The sequence below is a fragment of the Mustela lutreola genome, chromosome 3 (assembly GCF_030435805.1).
Source record: "Mustela lutreola isolate mMusLut2 chromosome 3, mMusLut2.pri, whole genome shotgun sequence".
Taxonomy (NCBI): Eukaryota; Metazoa; Chordata; class Mammalia; order Carnivora; family Mustelidae; genus Mustela; species Mustela lutreola.
In genome coordinates, this window is record NC_081292.1 from 19,196,475 (window position 1) to 19,214,675 (window position 18,201).

Below are 18,201 nucleotides of genomic sequence, written 5' to 3' on the forward strand. Positions count from 1 at the left end.
CACATTTTATGATTTGTTTATCCGTTCCCTTATTGACATGCCTTTGGGCTGTTTGGCCAACCCATGCCCGGTTTGCCCAAGTGATGATGTACTGTGTGTTGGCTAACTGAACTTAATAAGAATTAAAAAGAAACAATGAATTAAGCCAGGGAGGAGAAGCCAACATGGTGGGGGAGGAGAAAAGCTCAAGTCCGTCTGGGGCCTCCGATATAGCCGGGTAGTTCTCGAATCATCCGGAACACGTGCGGAATCCATGGGAGATCTGAGAAAAGAAATGCTGTGATGCTCCCAGGAGAAAAGGAACTACCTTTTGGAGGGTAGGAGGTGTGGGGACTGGAATCTGATGTGACAGAGCCGAGGATACGGTGGAGGGGAGGCAACCTGCTCAAGGAGGCCGCGGGAAGTATTACAAGCAGCAGAGCACGAAGTCGGACCTTCTGGAAGCCTGCTGCAGGGGGATGTCCCGGGCTTAAAGGTGCTCGGATGACGAAGCGGGACGGAAGCCCAGGTGGGCGGCGTTGTCTGAGGACGAGAAGAGTGGGGGTGCCTGAGTGTGGCCGTTTCCACGCACAGGAGCAGGGAGGCCGGCTGAGAAGAGTGAATCGAGGCGCCGGCATTTTGCTCTGTGCAGAATGAGGGGCTCCACAGTCCGGCGCCCGCTGTCCTGGCGGGCGCCCAGCAGGAGGCAGAAGCGCAGCGGACCGTCACCCCCATCCTCAGAGGAGGAACAGCACAGGTGCGCGCCAGAGGAGTCCACAAACTCTGCGGTTTTGAAACTCAGTGGCAAAACTGTTACAGGCTGGGTGGACACAGAGTCCTGACAGAAACTGGGGAGACAAGAGTGATTGCTTTTCTGTCAGGGCTCACTGAAGAGTGGGGAGTATGAACTTTCAGTCCTGGGGTTAAATGAGTGGGGTGGGGGTGCCATATTCATCCCGCCCATCAGTGTGGAAAGGCTTCGGGGAACAAAACAGCGCCACCTAGTGGAAACGGGAGCCTATTACACTGATCCCCGCTTCCCTACACACCGGCCTTGGGTGCATTTGCAATTGGGCAAGTCCACCAACAGCCCCTCCTTCAGAAAACCAGCCAGGACAGCTGTTTCTCAGCAAGTTTACTGATCATAGAGGGCTGCAAAGCTTCGGCTCCTGGGGAAAACACTAGATAGCATTCTTTGTGCTTTTATTCTTTAGTCTTTCAGTATTGTTTTTTCAGTACTTTTTTTCAATTCATTTTTATTACTTTTTAATTTTAAATTTTATGTTGTATACAGATATTTTTATTTTTGTCCCCCTTCATTGTATTACTTTTATGTTATTTTTATTTTATTATATATAAATTATTGTTATTATAGAACTATATACTATAGTATTAATACTTTTTATTAATTTATTAAATATATACTATACATATGTTTCTCTTCCTTTATTAAGTTAAGATCTAGTTTCTTTTCACAAGCAGATAAAAATACACCCAGGGTGTAGTTTTTGTTTTGTTTCTTCTGTTTTATTTCATTTTTTTCTGCTGTCATTGTTGTTATTTGTGCCTTTTCTCTTTTTTTTTCTTTTCTGGATGTGATGACAAGACACAGAAACTCACCCCAAAAGAAAGAACAGAAGGTAGGACTCACTGCCAGGGATTTAATCAACATGGATATAAGTTAGATGTCAGAACTAGAATTTAAAACAATGATTATGAAGATACTAGCTGGGCTTAAAAAAGCAGAGGAGACACTAGACAACCCTTTATTATAGAAATAAAAGAACTAAAATCTAGTCAGACCTGAATTAAAAATGCTATTATTGACATGCAATCCCAAGTAAAGGTTATAATAAAATGAGGATGAATGAAGCAGAAGAGCAAAGCAGTGATACAGAAGATAAAATGAGGGAAAATAAGGAACTTAAAGAGAGAAAGAAAACTATTAGATCATTAAGGGAGACTGAAAGAACACAGCAATTCCAGAAAGTGATATAATATCCATATAGTAGGGGTCCCAAAAGACAAGGAGCAAGAGAAAGGGGCAGAAGGTTTACTTGAACAAATTATAACTCAGAACTTCCCTAATTTGAGGAAGGAAACAGGTATTCAAGTCAGGAGGCACAGAGAACCCCTCCTTAAAATCAATCAAGATAGGTAAACATCTTGACATATAATAGAGAATCTTGCAAATTTCAAATATAAAAACAAAATCCTGAAAACAGCTTGGGAAAAGAGGTCCTTAACCTACAAGGGTAGACACATAAGGCTGGCAGCAGACCTGTCCACAGCGACCTGGCAGGCTGGAAAGGACTGGCACGATATATTCAGTGTGCTCAGGGTAAACCAAGAATACTTTATCCAGGAAGGCTGTCATTCAGAACAGAAGGAGAGTGAAGAGTTTTTAGGACAAAGAAAAACTAAAGGAATTTGTGAACACTAAACCAGCCCTGCAAGAAATATTAAAATCCTTTGAGTGGAGAGTGAGCCCCAAAGTAACAAAGATAAGAAAGGAACAAGGACATTCTAAAGGAACAGTGACTTTATAGGTAATTCAATGGCACTAAATTTGTACCTATCAATACTTACTCTGAGTGTAAATGGACTAAATGCTGCAAACAAAAGGCACAGTGTATCAGACTGGATAAAATAACAAAACCCATCAATATGCTGCTGGACTAATTTTAGACTTACATCTACAGATTAAAAGTGAGGGGGTGGAGAACAAATTACCATGCTAATGGACATCAAAAGAAAGCTGGAATAGCCATCCTTATATGTGACAAACTAGATTTTAAACCAAAGACTATAATAAGAGATAAAAGACAAAAATGCAATCTACACATTCAATGCAATACCTATCAAAATAACACCAACATTTTTCACAGAGCTGGAACAAACAATTATAAAATTTGTATGGAACCAGAAGACAATAGGCAAAGTACGGTTGAAAAAGAAAACTAAAGTTGGAAGCATCGCAGTTCTGAACTTTGAGCTCTATTACAAAGCTGTAATCATCAAGACAGTATGGTACTGGCACAAAAACAGAAACACAGATCGGTGGAACAGACAAGAAAACCCAGAAACTGATCTCAACTCTATGGTCAACTAATCTTCAACAAAGCAGGAAAGAATATCCAATGGAAAAAAGACAGTGTCTTCCACAAATGGTGTTGGAAAAATTGGACAGCCACATTCAGAAGAATGAAACTGGATGATTTTCTTACATCATACAGAAAAGTAAACTCAAAATGGATGAAAGTCCTAAATGTTAGACAGGAATCCATCAAAATCCTAGAGAAGAATGCAGGCAGCAACGTGTTTAACCCCAGCTGCAACAACTTCTTGCTAGACACATCTCCAAAGGCAAGCAGAACAAAAACAAAAATGACTATCGGGACTTCATCAGGATAAAAAGCTTTTGCACAGCAAAGGAAACAGTTGACAATACTAAAAGGCAATCTATAGAATGAGAGAAGATATTTGCAAATGACTTATCAGATAGAGGGCTAGTGTCCAAAATCTGTAAAGAACTTACCAAACTCAGCACCCAAAAAACAAACAATCCAATCCAGAAATGGGCAAAAAACATGAACAGACATTTCTCCAAAGAAAACATACAAATGGCCAATAGAAACATGAAAACATGCTCAACATCACTTGACATCAGGGAAATACAAATCAAAACCACAGTGAGATACCACCTCACACTGGTCAGAATGGCTTAAATTAAGATGTCAGAAAACAACAAGTCTTGGCGAGGATGCAGAGAAAGTGGAATCTTCTTACACTGTTGGTGGGAATGCAAACTGGTGCAGCCACTGTGGAAAACAATATGGAGGTCCCTCAAAAAGCTAAAAATAGAGCTACCCTATGATCCAGCAGTCGCACTAAATATATATCCAAAGGATACAGACATAGTGATTTAAAGTGGTACACGCACCCCAAAGTTTATAGCAGTAATGTCCACAATAGCCAAAATATGGGAAGAGCCTAGATGTCCATTGACAGATGAATGGATAAAAAAGATGTATTACCTCTACAATGGAGTATTAATCAGCCATCAAAAAGAATGAAATCTTGCCATTTGCAAGGACTTGGATAGAACTAGAGGGTACTATGCTAAGGGAAATAAGTCAGTCAGAGGAAAAAAAATGGCATCATTTCATTCATATGTGGAAGAAACAAAACAGATGAACAAAGCGAAAGGGAAGGAAAAATAAAATGAGATAAAAATCGAAGGGAGGCAAACCATAAGAGACTCTTAACTATAAGTGTTTGTTTTACTGAGGGTTGCTAGAGGGGAGGAGAGGAGGGATGGGGTAACTGGGTGATGGGCATTAAGGAGGGCACTTGATGAAATGAGCACTGGTGTTAGTTATATGCAACTCATGAATTACTAAATTCTACCCCTGAAACTAATAATACAGGGTATTTTTTTTTTTTTTTTTTTAGATCTTATTTATTTATTTGACAGAGATTGCAAGTAGGCAGAGAGGCAGGCCAGGGGCGGGGGAGGAAGCAGGCTCCCTGGTGAGCAGAGAGCCCGATGTGGGGCTCAATCCCAGGACCTTGGGATCATGACCTGAGGCGAAGGCAGAGGCTCAACCCACTGAGCCATCCAGGTGCCCCAATATAGGGTATGTTAACTAAATTGAATTTAAATAACAAATTTAAAAATTAAATAACAAAATTTTTAAAAAATTAAGCTGGTGTGAGTATTTAGTAATGATTTGCCTTGGGTAAATAGGGGATGGCTGAGTGTTAAGTTGAATTTTATAAGAAAGTCAAATATTTTCAAAATGATTATAGCATTTTCCTTTCCCACCAGCAATACATGAGATTTCCAAATGTTCCACATAGTCACCAAGACATGGTATCATCAGTTTTAAAATTGGATCCATTCTAGTGGGTGTTTAGTGACCTCTCATTATGGTTTTAATTTGCCTTCCCCTGATGGCTGATGATACTGCACATCATTTCATGTGTTTATTGCCATTCCTATATCTTCTTTTGTGAAATGTTTTTTCTACTCCTTGCCTATTTAAAAAAAAACAAAAACAAAAACTTAGATAATGTAAAACAGTAAAGGTTCTTTATATATTTTAAATAAAATGCTCATCAGCACTATTTTCCGTCCTCAGAAAAAGGAAACAGGGACTCTGCTGGTCGGTGTCCAAACTAATTTCTCAGACAGGCAATTTGGAAATATTACCATCAATCTAAGAGCCACAGATTCCACTCCTAAAAAGTTATACTAAGGAATAATTGGTGATATATTAGAAAATTCATTAGAGTTTTATTTATAATACGGAAAAAGTGAGCCTGTATGTCCAATAAAGGGGACTGGTTAAACAAATTGTGGTTCCCTGGTATTATGCAGTAATTAAAATGATACATGATATAAAATTCATGGTTCATTTTTAAGTGAAAAGCAACCTATAAATTAATACACATATGTGTATGAGCACACATACACACATATGGATGACCCCCATTTTAAAAATATTTAAAAAATAATTATATATATATTTTTAAAATAGCAACAGTGGTGGGGTGCCTGGGTGGCTCAGGTCATGATCTCAGGGTCCTGGGGTCCAGCCCGAGTTGGCTCCCTGCTTAGCAGGGGGTCAGCTTCTCCCTCTGACCCTCCCCCTCCAGTTCATGCTTGCTCTCTCTCTCTCTCAAATAAAGGAATAAAATCTTTAAAAAATATATTAACAGTGGTTACATAAGACAGTGAGGCAATGTTGGAATTTGTTTTTTACTCTGTTTTGTATTTTCTGCATTTCCCTGATTTTGTACCATGGGAAAAGGTCTTATTTTCTGGTAATCTCTACTTAGTCATTCTCACTATATCTTATTTTCACAATTTCTTCCCTTTCTTTGTTTTTAATCCCAAATAAACATTGATAGCTCCAAGAGCAGTGGCTCTGGGGCGGGGGTAAGGGAAGATGGCTACCTGTGTGAATTTTTTTTTACCAATATTTTCTAAACCAGGAATCGTCCAATTAAGTATGCTGTTGGGTCACATAAGAAAAGCCACTGGCAATATTTCACTTGAAATTCAGTAATTTCAATAAGCCTAAAAACAAAGACATTTACCAAGAAGAAAAGAAATACCATTTTCAATTTATTGGAAATTATTAAATAACAAAGAGTAAAATTTTAAACACATATATAAAAATATTAACTTTAAAAATTAAAATATGGTGAAACTATAAAATAAGTATACAATTAAAGAACGCATTAACTGAGCATCCTCAAAACTATATAAATATTGGATATTTATGAAATTCTTTAGAGATGCAATATCTATTCTCTGAATAAAGTTTAAAATATTTTTATAATTTTCAAACTAACGAAGTAGCAATAGCTCTGTCCAATTTATAAGTGTCCAAAGTGAAAGATTCTGTGTTATTTCTTGCTTGTCTTTTCCAATACCCACTCAATCACCTAGAAGGAGAAAAAATAAGATAATTGTTTACTTCTACTGAAAACACAAGGGACAGAAAAAGATACAGTTAAAACTTTTAAATTGTGGTAGAAAATTTTAAACAAAGTCACATGTCAAAATCTCAAAACACAATTTATCTTAAAAAACACATTTTATTTTCTAACTGAAGAAAATAAAACTGAAGCTGGATTCCTACTGTAGAGTACCATAACCGCCCTCACCCGACACAATGAAGATTCTGCGCTGTTTTCTCACCTTTTTTTCCGGTTGTTTCCCAAGGGTCACCAGAAAGAAATTAAACCAAACTTTGAAAACAACTATGGATATTGGATTCATTTTTCCAGCACTTTGGATTATTTAACAGTTTTTCTTTCTTAACATCACCTTTAGAAACCCTTTTGTTGGGGCGCCTGGGTGGCTTAGTGGGTTAAAGCCTCTGCCTTTGGCTCAGGTCATGATTTCAGGGTCCTGGGATCAAGCCCCGCATCGGGCTCTCTGCTCAGCGGGGAGTCTGCTTCCCCCTCTCTCTCTGCCTGACTCTCTGCCTACTTGTGATTTCTGTCTGTCAAAATCTTAAAAAAAAAAAAAAAGAAACCCTTTTGTTAACTGAGCTGTCTGTTAAGAACTCCTAAATGCTCTGTTTGCATTAGCCTATTATTAAGTATGTAAAAGAGAGTTCTCACACAGCATATGTGACGGCATCGTAGCTGTCCTGAAATAAAACAGCAATTTAATTGAATGGAGTTTCTTAGGGATCAGTTATTTACCTGCACAGCATTGTTGTTTGCTGCTTTCTTCATTTCTTCAAATAGACCCCTTGAAGTCTTAAGATCCTAAAAATAACAAAATAAAGTATTTCACAAATTGTACATTAAATTACAGGGAATAAGTCATTATTAAATAAACTTGAGATTATCCTAAATCATTCTACAAGTATCAGTGTGACTCAGGAAATACTACAAAAAAATTGAAGTATTATTATAATTTAGCTTTATCCCCAAATATCAAGATTCTCTAACAATAAAACACACATACATAAATTTCTGTCATTCCTTTTTTTTTTAAAATTAATTTATTTATTTGAGAGAGAGAGCACAAGTTGGGGTGGGCAGAGCATGGGTGGCAGAGGCAGAGGGAGAGGAGATCTCAGGACCCCAGGATCTCCATCACCTGAAACAAAGGCAGATGCTGAGCCAACTGAGCCACCCAGGTGCCCCCACATTTCTGTGATTCTAACCTCCTATTCCCAGAAGCACTAACCAAATCGAAGCCCCATCCTCGATTATAAATGTCCACAAATGCTTTGGTACTCAGGAAATGAATATACAGCATTTATACCTACTTTTCAGATAAAATATCTTTTCTCTCTTCTTTTTGGTTATTTTACTCCACAACAAAGAGGGAGTCACATAGGAAAGGAAACTGAAACCTCTGATTTTTAGAAAATATGATTGTATCAAATTAGATTACAAAGTAAATTAAAAAAATCTAATTGTATTTAAAAAAAGCAGTCCTCTGGCTCTCCCTCTAAGTTAGGCTTCCCAGAGGGGAGAAAGCTGCTTTCAGTTTTTTCAGCTGCTTCCCTTATGTACACCTGCATGTTTCTAAATAATACGCTTATGCTGCTGCTTTTGGATTTCGCAATTTTAGATGATGATCGTGGTTAGCAGTTACAAAGGTAATGGATTCCGGTCTCTGAATCCCGCCACCTCGCTCTCCTTCTCAGTAACTGTTACACCAGTTTCGATCACTAAATAGTCCATGTCTGCATGATTAAACCTACGTACATACAGCTCAGTCCTGAGCTAAGTGATGGTATTCTAATTATCTTATGTTTAATCTAATGATCTAATGATTCGATTAATTCTAATGATCTAATGTTTGTTTAATCTCTATTTAAATAATATTTGCTTCATTTGACATGTATGTAATTCTGGGTCCCCCTGCCAAATGCTACAATCGCCTGATTAAATGTACAAATAGCAAAGTTGTTTCAAATACTCAAATACACTGGCTAACCTCTTGGTTCAGTTTTTCAAAAAATCTGATTTTTCATTATTATTCTGATTTTTCCCTCTGGTGATCCTTCTCCCACAGCCTGCTCTGATCTGGTCTGACTGCTCCCTGGGTTAGTTCTTTCTGGACTCCATCCCTGTTCTGCAGAACTTCGTTCTCTTGCCCATGCTTCTGAGGATGTACGAATGACTGCTTTTTTTAGACCTTCCCCATCTGAACTATCTCAGAATCCTCATATCTGATTGAATTTGTGACCAGGTATAACAAAGTAGGTCACCTCATTTCCCTTAGACTGGAAGGTACTTTTCTACTGTCTTCTAGCATATGACATTACTCAATGTGGAGAAATCCATGGCCATTCTGAGTCTCAGTTCTTCATATGCAAAATTCCCGTCTGCGAAGCTTTTAAGAAGTGTTCTCTCTATTGCAAGAGGTATGGAATCCCACAATGAGGCGGCTTGTTGTAGAACTGCCATTCACTGGGCTGGACAAGCTGTGTGCCACCATGGCTCCTGTGTTCTTCGGTTCTGGAAAACTTGGTTAGATTTTTGATAGTTGGCTTTCTTTTATTCTCTATTTTTAAAACTTCTATTAGTAGCATAGTGGATCTTCTGGATTAGTCCCGCCATTTTCTGATCCTATGTTTCATGTTTTTGTCATATGATTCTAATTTCTGGAAACTTTCTTAATCTCAACTATTCAGCCTCTCTGTAGGATTGATTTTATTGTATTTTTAATTTCAAAGAGCCTCCATCTTCTACAGAGATTCTGGAAACAGCATCCTGTTCTAGCTTTATGGATCCAATTACATTATATTTTCTCTTTCTGAGAAAATTATAGTTTTTTAAAGTCTTTTATAGCATTCTGCCCCTTAAGAGTTCCCTTCATTCCTTTATGTTCTGGTATCTCTTTTTTTGAAAAAGTCTCAAAAGTCTGCTAATCCTTGGCAGTCCAATCATACACAAAAATGAGACCTGAATCTTAGTGGAAGCTCTGTCTGGTGGCTTCACGAGGCAGGGTGCTAAGGCGGCCGTCGGCTTTTCCCTTGGGACCTTTACTTCCTTCTTCTCCAGAGGCTCTTTCCGGCAGCGTCACAGAGGTGGGGGAAGAGACGAACGTGCAGTGTACCTCGTAGTGACCTCCGTGGGAGGGCTTGTGGAGGAAGCTGAGGGCTCACTTTGTAGAGTTTATTCAATTCCCCTATCATCCACCTGACACACCCCTGCTTTCCAGGATACCCGGTATCTTCAAATCCTAAGCACCTCAGAGACTGTCCCTTGAAGAGGTTCGAGTCTCACTGGCGCTCCACGGCACAGGCACTTAGGTTCTAACTTCCTTAACTCTGAGATACCACACTTGTGTGTGCTTTGTCTTGTCCAATCCACAAGGGGCTAAACATTTTTTTCTCTCTTCTTTTCTTTGTTTTTGCACTTTAATACCATCTTTCTTGAGAGATTTTAAAAAGAAGGTGAATTGAATGCATGTGGTCAATCTGCAGTTTTAAGAACCCACACAAAACTGCGATTTGAGTCAAAAACTCTTCACTGGACATAACCTAACATCATCTAAGTTGTATAGAAGCGTCATCTGAGTCGCTGATCTGTCCAGTGTGTTACAACTAGGCGATAATGGACTCAAAATTAGAAATGAGGTATTCTGATACCCATTCCAGTTGCCTTTTTACTATATATTAAAACTACTAATTAAACATGTTTTGAGGGGCACCTGGATGGCTCAGATGGTTGGACATCTGCCTTTGGCTCAGGTCATGATCTCAGGGTCCTGGAACAGACCCTCACGTAGGGCTCCAAGCTCAGTGGGGAGCCTGCTTCTGTCTCTGCCCCTGCTTGTGCTCACACTCTCTCTCAAATGAATAAATTAAAAAAATCTTAAAAAAAGAAAAAAAACATGTTTTAAACCTTATTATCAACTTAAGTCAAAGACTTGTTAGGGAAATACTGAGGATACATTTTAAATATAGTTTTCTTCATATGAAGACAAAAATGAAACAAGTCTGATATACTTTGGCTCCAACTTTTCTATCTCCACTTAAAATATCTGGGAAAGATTATTAGCTATCAGTATAAAAATAACTCACTAAAAATGACTTTATGTCAACGAGGAACGTCAGAACATGACTTCAATTTTACTGTTAGTAGAGAAGACACCATACCTTCAGATAGAACTTGGAGATCTCAAAGAGACGTTGGCTGCATGCAGAGAAACATCCATGGGCCTCAGTAATGCTGTGTTTCTTCAGGGTTTCTGTAACCACCTCTTTCAGTATCTTGGATAGAACATAACATATGACTAATATTTCTTGGAAAAGGTACAAACCTATTATTTCATCTTTAGAGTTCAGTTGTGTGAATTACATCATCATGTAACTATGTGAAAGACAAGTTCACTAGGACAAAACAACTAGGAAAAAAAAAAGAAATCTGGAACATTTACATGGTCATACATGTCACCAGATATCTATTAGAAAGAAATGATGGCAGTATCTGAAGAGGAATTCAAATCATGAGTTCTGAATCAAAATCTGGGTGTAAAAGCTACATGTATTAGGGATAAATATGGGGGTGTATTTATTTTTTATTATGGAAAATTTCAAACACTGAGAAGTAGAGAGAACATTTTATAACAAATCTCTATCTTGGTAGATCAACCAGTTTCAATGAGGATCAATTTGTGGCTAATTTGGTTTCATTTATACCTCTGCCCACTCATCCATTGTCCTTCTTATTCAGGGTTGTTTTAAAGTACATTACACATACCATTTCATTTCACTCATAAGATTTTAGACATATATTTTAAGTGAACCAAATAAAGGAATTTCTTCCCATGTAGAACTAAGAAACAGGAAATAAATCTTTACCCGTGTGTGCTTCTGTGATCTCGATTCCTTCATTTGTCTTGATGTTTTTGGTCCATGCACACTTTTTTGACCTGACCTGGCCTTTGTAGTGACTTTTGGAGTTTCACAGCTTAGAACTGGAACTGATGGACAAGTCACAGGTAATGATGGCTCTGCTCGGGGTTTTCTGGATGTCACCACACGATGATGATGATGAGTATTGCCACTTGTTTGAGAAAGAAGAGAATCTGAACTTTCAGACTTCACAAGTCTATTGTGGAGAAATACATCAAAAACACAGATTAAGTGAATCAACAATGAGATCCATTTTTCTGTCCTAAACATGACAAGTATGTTCACTGAAACATAAACCCAAGAAAAGCAAGCAAAATTTCTTGCTACTACTGCTTTAAAGAAGTAATGTGACATCATACTATAAAGTTGCTCTGTTCTTCAAATGAGTGACTAAAACATACAAAGCAAAGAATAACTAGAATTTCAGCCAATAGGAAAAGCAACAAGCAGTGTCACCGTTGCCTTATAACTTCTCACATAAATCAGCTCTGGCATTCTAGGTGGTGAAATGTGAAAATTTAATAATCATCTGTTAAGTACTAATACTTTTCTATGAAGATAATTTTGACAAAAACACCTTAGCCTATACTTATTGTACCTATGCAATTACGTGGACAAAATAAGTATTAAATACAAATAAAACTATAAAATTGGCTCTTTCTAAAATGTTTGAATTTCCTTTCACAAGAGAGGGTCCGACATCCTTCAATTCTGCTAAACCACAGGCCACAGTGTACTTTCTTTTCTAGAACACATGTCTTTTTATTAGTCACAAGTCACAAATAAGGAAGTTACTGTTATAAATTACAGGATTGGAAATGTTAATGGATTTGCTTTTTAGCTTTATCACATTTAAAAAGTACCATGAATTTGTGAAGTCCCCATAAAAATAATTTAGTTATTCCATATTAGGGAAATAGTTCTATTATTATAAGAGAATATAGTAGAATTATTATAATGGAATATAATAGAATATTAAAAAAATACTCTCATATTTTCAAATGGTAAAAAAAGATTTAAAAGTCTCATTCTAATAATATCTTATACTTTTTGAAGGATTTACATACAGTAAAAATTTAAGATGCTTTAGATGCTAAAGACCTAACTTTGACCAAGGTTCTAAAGATATATAAATTCAATGGGAATGAGAGTGTTTATGAAAACTTCTGTTCCAGTATATGGACATTTTACTTATTAGGTAGCAAAAAAAGGACCAGGAAAAGTTTCATATAATATTATGCAGTGTTTAAAGCTCTATTTTACAAAAACAATGTTTCAGGGGCCTGGGCAGGCAGAAAGCAGTGCAAGAAGCCAGGAAGAGAAGAGCTAGCAAGAAAGACCCTCTTCAGGGGTGCCTGGGTGGCTCAGTGGGTTAAGCCGCTGCCTTTGGCTCAGGTCATGATCTCAGGGTCCTGGGATCGAGTCCCGCATCGGGCTCTCCGCTCAGCGGGGAGCCTGTTTGTCTCTCTCTCTGCCTGCCTCTCTGTCTACTTGTGATCTCTCTGTGTCAAATAAATAAAATATTTTTTTAAAAAAAGAAAGACCCTCTTCAGTAGGGCAACTCTGCTACTGAATCTATTGGACCAGATCTCTAGTGTTCCAGGGCTTAACAACCTGACGATCCATCATGCAAATGGATTATATATTAGAACAGAAAGCAAGAAATTGTGCTTTTTTCCCAAATCATTTTTTTTTTTAGAACTTACAAGCATAATGATAAGTGCGCAAAAAAAAAAACCCCAAAATTCCTGATATGAAGGAATTGATCTAAGATCTATGCAGAAAGCTACTTAAAAACAGGAAAGACTAATTTGAAAAAAAGGGTGGACACTAACATACTTTCTGTCATGTGACCTTTTTTTTTTAAGTAGACAGAGAGGCAGGCAGAAAGAAAGGGGGAAGCAGGCTCTCTGCTGAGCAGAAAGCCCGACGCAGGGCTCGATCCCAGGACCCTGGGATCATGACCCGAACTGAAGGCAGAGGCTTTAACCCACTGAGCCACCCAGGTGCTCCCGTCATGAGACTATTTTTAATGTACTTAATAGTTCACCTTTTTTGTGGATAAAAGCAATTCTGATCTTTTGATCTCCTTTTCAATCGAGAAACTTCAGCTCGGCGCTCGCTTTGTAACGCTTCTCCATCAGGGACACTTCCAGGCTCTGACAAGACGGCAGGGGATGGAAGAGGGCTCAACACAGTGGATACCGGAAAACTCTCTCTGGTGCAGGTGGTTTGGGTTTCATAACGGATAAGACGAGACTGAAGTTCAGAAAATCCCCCATCTCTTTCTAAAGCTTTTCGGTCATCCAAGCAGTATCTAAACAAGAGAAAGACCATTAAAATCACAGGCTCCACGACAGCAATAGCCTTTTCCCTGCCAATGAGGAAACAGCAAAACATCTACTTGAAAACCTCTTAACTTCCTAGTAATTGTTGGAGGGCTGAATGAGTGGCCGACTTTCCTCACAAGTTCAGTTTTTTCCTAGCCTGCTAGATGATATGGCAAAAGATTTAAAAATCTGAAGTATAATCTGATTCCTCTTTGACTATTTCTGGGCAACAGATTAAGTTAATGCTCTGGCTTATTTTCAGAATAATAGAGTTGCTGTTTTAATACTCTTTAAATCTCTGCCAACCTCTGATTCCTCAGCACAGCTAATATGTAACAACGTGAAATGCTGACTTCTGTTAGAAAGGGCAAGTTTATTTTCAACAAAAAGATGAAAAGGGTATAAAGGTATCCTAACTGGCTCAAAAAAGACAGCTCAGAACATCTGGAATTTTTCTTTGAAACTCCCTTCCCCCCTTACTGCTTGATTGACAGATTTTTCTTCAAACACGTTGGCTGTCCCTGTGCATCTGGTTTCTAGCAAAATCCGATCCAAGGAATCAAGGAGATGTTAGCTCAGTAAATGCTTTTGGACTTAAAGAAATCCCGTGTTGTTAAGTACAACACAGAGGCACAGCAGGAACATCACCTATGAGATACGTGACCTTGGACAACTCTTCACTTTCTTCTCTGCTACAGCTGCATCAGGGAAACACAAACGGCTTCACGGATGTCATGGGAGGTGATCCAAATTAAACCCTTCCTCGTTAGCCATCCTCTTGCCTTGTAAAGTTCTAAGATGCTCCCTAAAACCAGAACTTTGGGTCCATAAGCTTTTAGTTCAGCTCCTAACGAGTGTATCATTACCCTAATATCTGATGCCTGCCTGGTCAAAGTGTAGGGACTTTTTCTTTCCCTTGCCACTTTCATATTTGATTTCTAAGAGCTGAAATCCCTGGATTTAAATTTGGCTCCACTACTGATGAGCTGTTTACACTTGGCCAAATTACTTAACTTTATCTATGCTTCTGCTGGCCTCCTCTGCAATCTGAGATTTATAGCAGTCATTTCCACGAGCTACCATGAGGATTCCTTGCATGTGCCCTGGGCACCTGTAGGCACTCAGAAGCAGTGCCTAGAACATGGAAGCAAAACAGTCAGAAAATGCATGCTACTGTTGCTAGTGTTACTATTATTAGTGGCAGGTTTATTTGCCACCACACCAAATTTTATAGTATGCACATTATTTAAAAAGCTGTCTAGGTGATTCTAAAGCATAGCTAGGCCTGAAAAATCTCCAATCTAACCCAACAATTTGATTTAACAGGGGAGAACACTGAGATCCTAAGTCAGAACGTGCAGCCATGACATAACTCTAACTAGAACCGAGGTCTCTCAGTTCTGTGACATTCTTGCTCTAGTCTGTTTTTTAATAAAACACATGTCATTGAAAACCAGCAGTAATTCTAAGGATTACAGATGAGTTCCATTTCTCTCCTGGGCAACTGATGGAATCGAAAATAAAATCAAGAACCATGAATGTTAGGAAAGGTTCTAGGCAAGAGGCAACGTAATGCCTGATGAGCCTATAGAAAGTTTTTGAGAAAAAAAGATACAGTCTGACTTCAAATGAGTATTTTTTTCTACTCGGATTTTGAATCTAACATGCAGGTATTTTCCTTCCAGTTTTAATATCTCTTGATCACAGCTGTTCATAATGTCACTCCTTCAAATGAATTATGTGTACTGCGCCAGTTGACTTTGCCATTTAAAATGTCTTCAAATGATTACACTATGACCTGGCACTGAAACAAAAAGTACTTGTAAATAATAAAGCAACGGAAACAGAGAGGAACGGTGGATATTTGATATTAGTGAAGTAATAAATGACTACACTTCTGTATTTTCTTGCAAAACAATAACCAAATGCTTTGTGCATCCAAAGAAAGAAAAATATCTTCAAGAAGATGAAGCTATTTTGTTTGCTAACTACATAAGAGGCATGATACTACCCAGCACACACCAATGTCAATGTAGGCAGGAGAAATTGCCAAATGTCTTGGAACAGATTAAATAAATTTGAAACCAAAAGGATGCTGGTGTGGCCAACCGTCATAGTTTCACAGCAGAATTTAATTTCTTGTGAAAGAAAACTGTGCATCTTACAATCAATGGTATCTAATGCTCCAGGATAAAATGAGTGAAAAAACAAAACAAGCTACATGGGATATGTTTTATTTTGCCTTAAGAAAATACTGATTTGTGCTTGAGCAGTTATATATATCTAGTTTCCAAATATTCTTTACGTTTGGTATGGGAAGAGCTCAAAGATTCCAATGGCTTACAGCAGCATGAGGAAGACAGAACTCTCCTTCACCTTCATAATTACTTTGACATCACACTCGAATTTTGTTACAAGTGGAGTCATTATCTATGTTGAAAACAAATAGGCCCCCCTCCCCGCCCCCCACATGCCCAAGTCTTCTTGAAAAAAAGCACGTTCCTGGATTCACTGTGCTCGCCTCCTACAACCTCCCTAGTTCGATCTCAATACCCCCAGATTAAGGAACACAAATTCAGAGTAAAGAAAACGGAGTCACTGAAAGACTTATTCGTTTAAAGGGGTAGGTAGTTCCTCTTAGTCATTTTAAAGTCCTCAGATTCTGACTTCAACTGTTTCCACATGCAGACAGAAGGGTAATGTTATTGTATGTACCGATGTACATGTATGTTACTGTATGTTCCTTGTTACTGCTGACAGTCCTGCTCTGTATTCATACACCAGCTGGTCTATCCACTCTGTTGACATCCACCTAGGCTGTCTGCAGTTGGGGCTGTTACAGATAAAACTGCTCCTTGGTCCAGTCTTCTGTGGAGTTGTGTTTTCACTTCTCTTGGGAAAATACCTAGTGTTGGAACTGCTGAACCACAGGATCTGAGTATGTTTAGTTTTATAAGAACTTTCCAGATCCTTTTCTGGAGTAGAGATATCATTTCATAGTCCCGCAAGCAATGTACTACAGTTCTAGCTGTTGTGCGTACTTGTCACTATCAGTCTTCAATTTCAACCATTTTGGTGACTGTACGGAATTTTATGGATGTACTATAATGTATTTAACCAAGCCCCTACGGTTAGACATTTCCAATGTTTCTTATTTTAAATAACATTATGGAAAATACCCTTGCATAATACCTTTCAGTGTACACACTTTTTTCCCCATTAAGCTACATTAATCAATCTGATGTTATGAACATTTGCATGGGTTTTGGTAAATTACTGGGCAGCCCTCCAGGCAGGTTGTAGCAATTTATACTTCTATGGGCTGGCTTACTCATTCATGTCTCTTCACCACTAACATGACTTCGTAAGTGAAAAGTGTCCTCGCTGTTGTTTCAATTCACATTAAGAACGTGAATTAAAAAGCAGATTTTAAAAAGTTGATAAAAACGTGTCATGTATATCAGTGATCTGTACTTCCTCTTGGGTAAACAAATGGTTCAAGATTTTGCCAGCTTTTCCATAGGAGCATTTATTTTATTTTTTTTTATTGATTTGTAAGCAATCTCTCTTTAAAACATTTTTTATTTTATTTATTTATTTGTTTGAGAGAGAAAAAGCAAGGGTACGTAGGCAGGGGGAGGAGCAGAGGGTGATCTCGAGTGGACTCCAGTGCTGCGGAGTGGACTCAAGTGGACTATGGAGCTGATGCTGGGCTCAAGTTCATGAACCTGAGACCACGACCTGAGCCGAAATCAGGAGTCAGATGCTTAACTGACTGAGCCCCACAGGTGCCCCAGCATTCTTTAATTACAAAAGAAAATACCTCCGAATTTATGCTTAAAAATACTCTCCTCAGCTCAATCCTGAGTTTAAGAATTTCTTTGGTTTCTATCAATTATTGACATTGTTGTTTCAAAATCAGGACAAATCTATCATTCTTTTCTTGTTTGGTTTCTTCCTGACAATGTATTAAAAAAGTCTTCCCCACCCCTAGAACAGATTTTCCCCTAAATTTCATGATAGTCCTTTCCTCCCACAGCTTTTCACTTTTAATTCTGAATACTCTGCGATTTATTTTGATATTTGGTGTGAACCAAGAATCATTTTAAATTAATTTATTTTTATTTGCATATTTAATCATATTCTCACTGCTATCTACTGAATAGTTCATCTTTTGCCCTATGATTTGAAATTTTTCTTCTAGTAGATCAAATTCGTATGTATATTTGCTTTTTTCCTTGGATTTCCTATTTAGTTCTAGTTCTACACTGTAATTATTAATAGCTTTAAAATACAATTTTCTGGCTATATGATAAAATTAATCTTATTCTTTAAATAAAAGGAAGGAGATAAATTATAGAACTATTTCAGCCAAAGTTTCAAAGTTGTTAAAAATTATATTAAATATTTATATTTATTCCACAAGAATTAATGCCTCTAGAATATGATATGTGCATAGGGAAACAAGGCATGTTTCCCTGAAGTAA

At 38.0% G+C, this 18,201-nt stretch overlaps 1 protein-coding gene across 3 annotated transcripts in view; it reads right to left on the reverse strand.

Annotated features, from left to right (window-relative positions):
- Nucleotides 1-6,079: 6,079 nt before the first annotated feature.
- MTBP (MDM2 binding protein) overlaps nt 6,080-18,201 on the reverse strand; it is a 75,674-nt gene continuing 63,552 nt past the window's right edge. For all 3 annotated transcript variants that reach the window (XM_059165713.1, XM_059165712.1, XM_059165711.1), the window contains 5 exons: nt 13,435-13,701; nt 11,331-11,580; nt 10,626-10,739; nt 7,204-7,269; nt 6,080-6,435 (listed from right to left, as the gene is read on the reverse strand). In XM_059165713.1, coding sequence (XP_059021696.1) covers nt 6,397-6,435; nt 7,204-7,269; nt 10,626-10,739; nt 11,331-11,580; nt 13,435-13,701 — 736 coding nt within the window. In that variant the 3' untranslated portion in view covers nt 6,080-6,396. The remainder of the gene's footprint in view (nt 6,436-7,203; nt 7,270-10,625; nt 10,740-11,330; nt 11,581-13,434; nt 13,702-18,201) is intronic.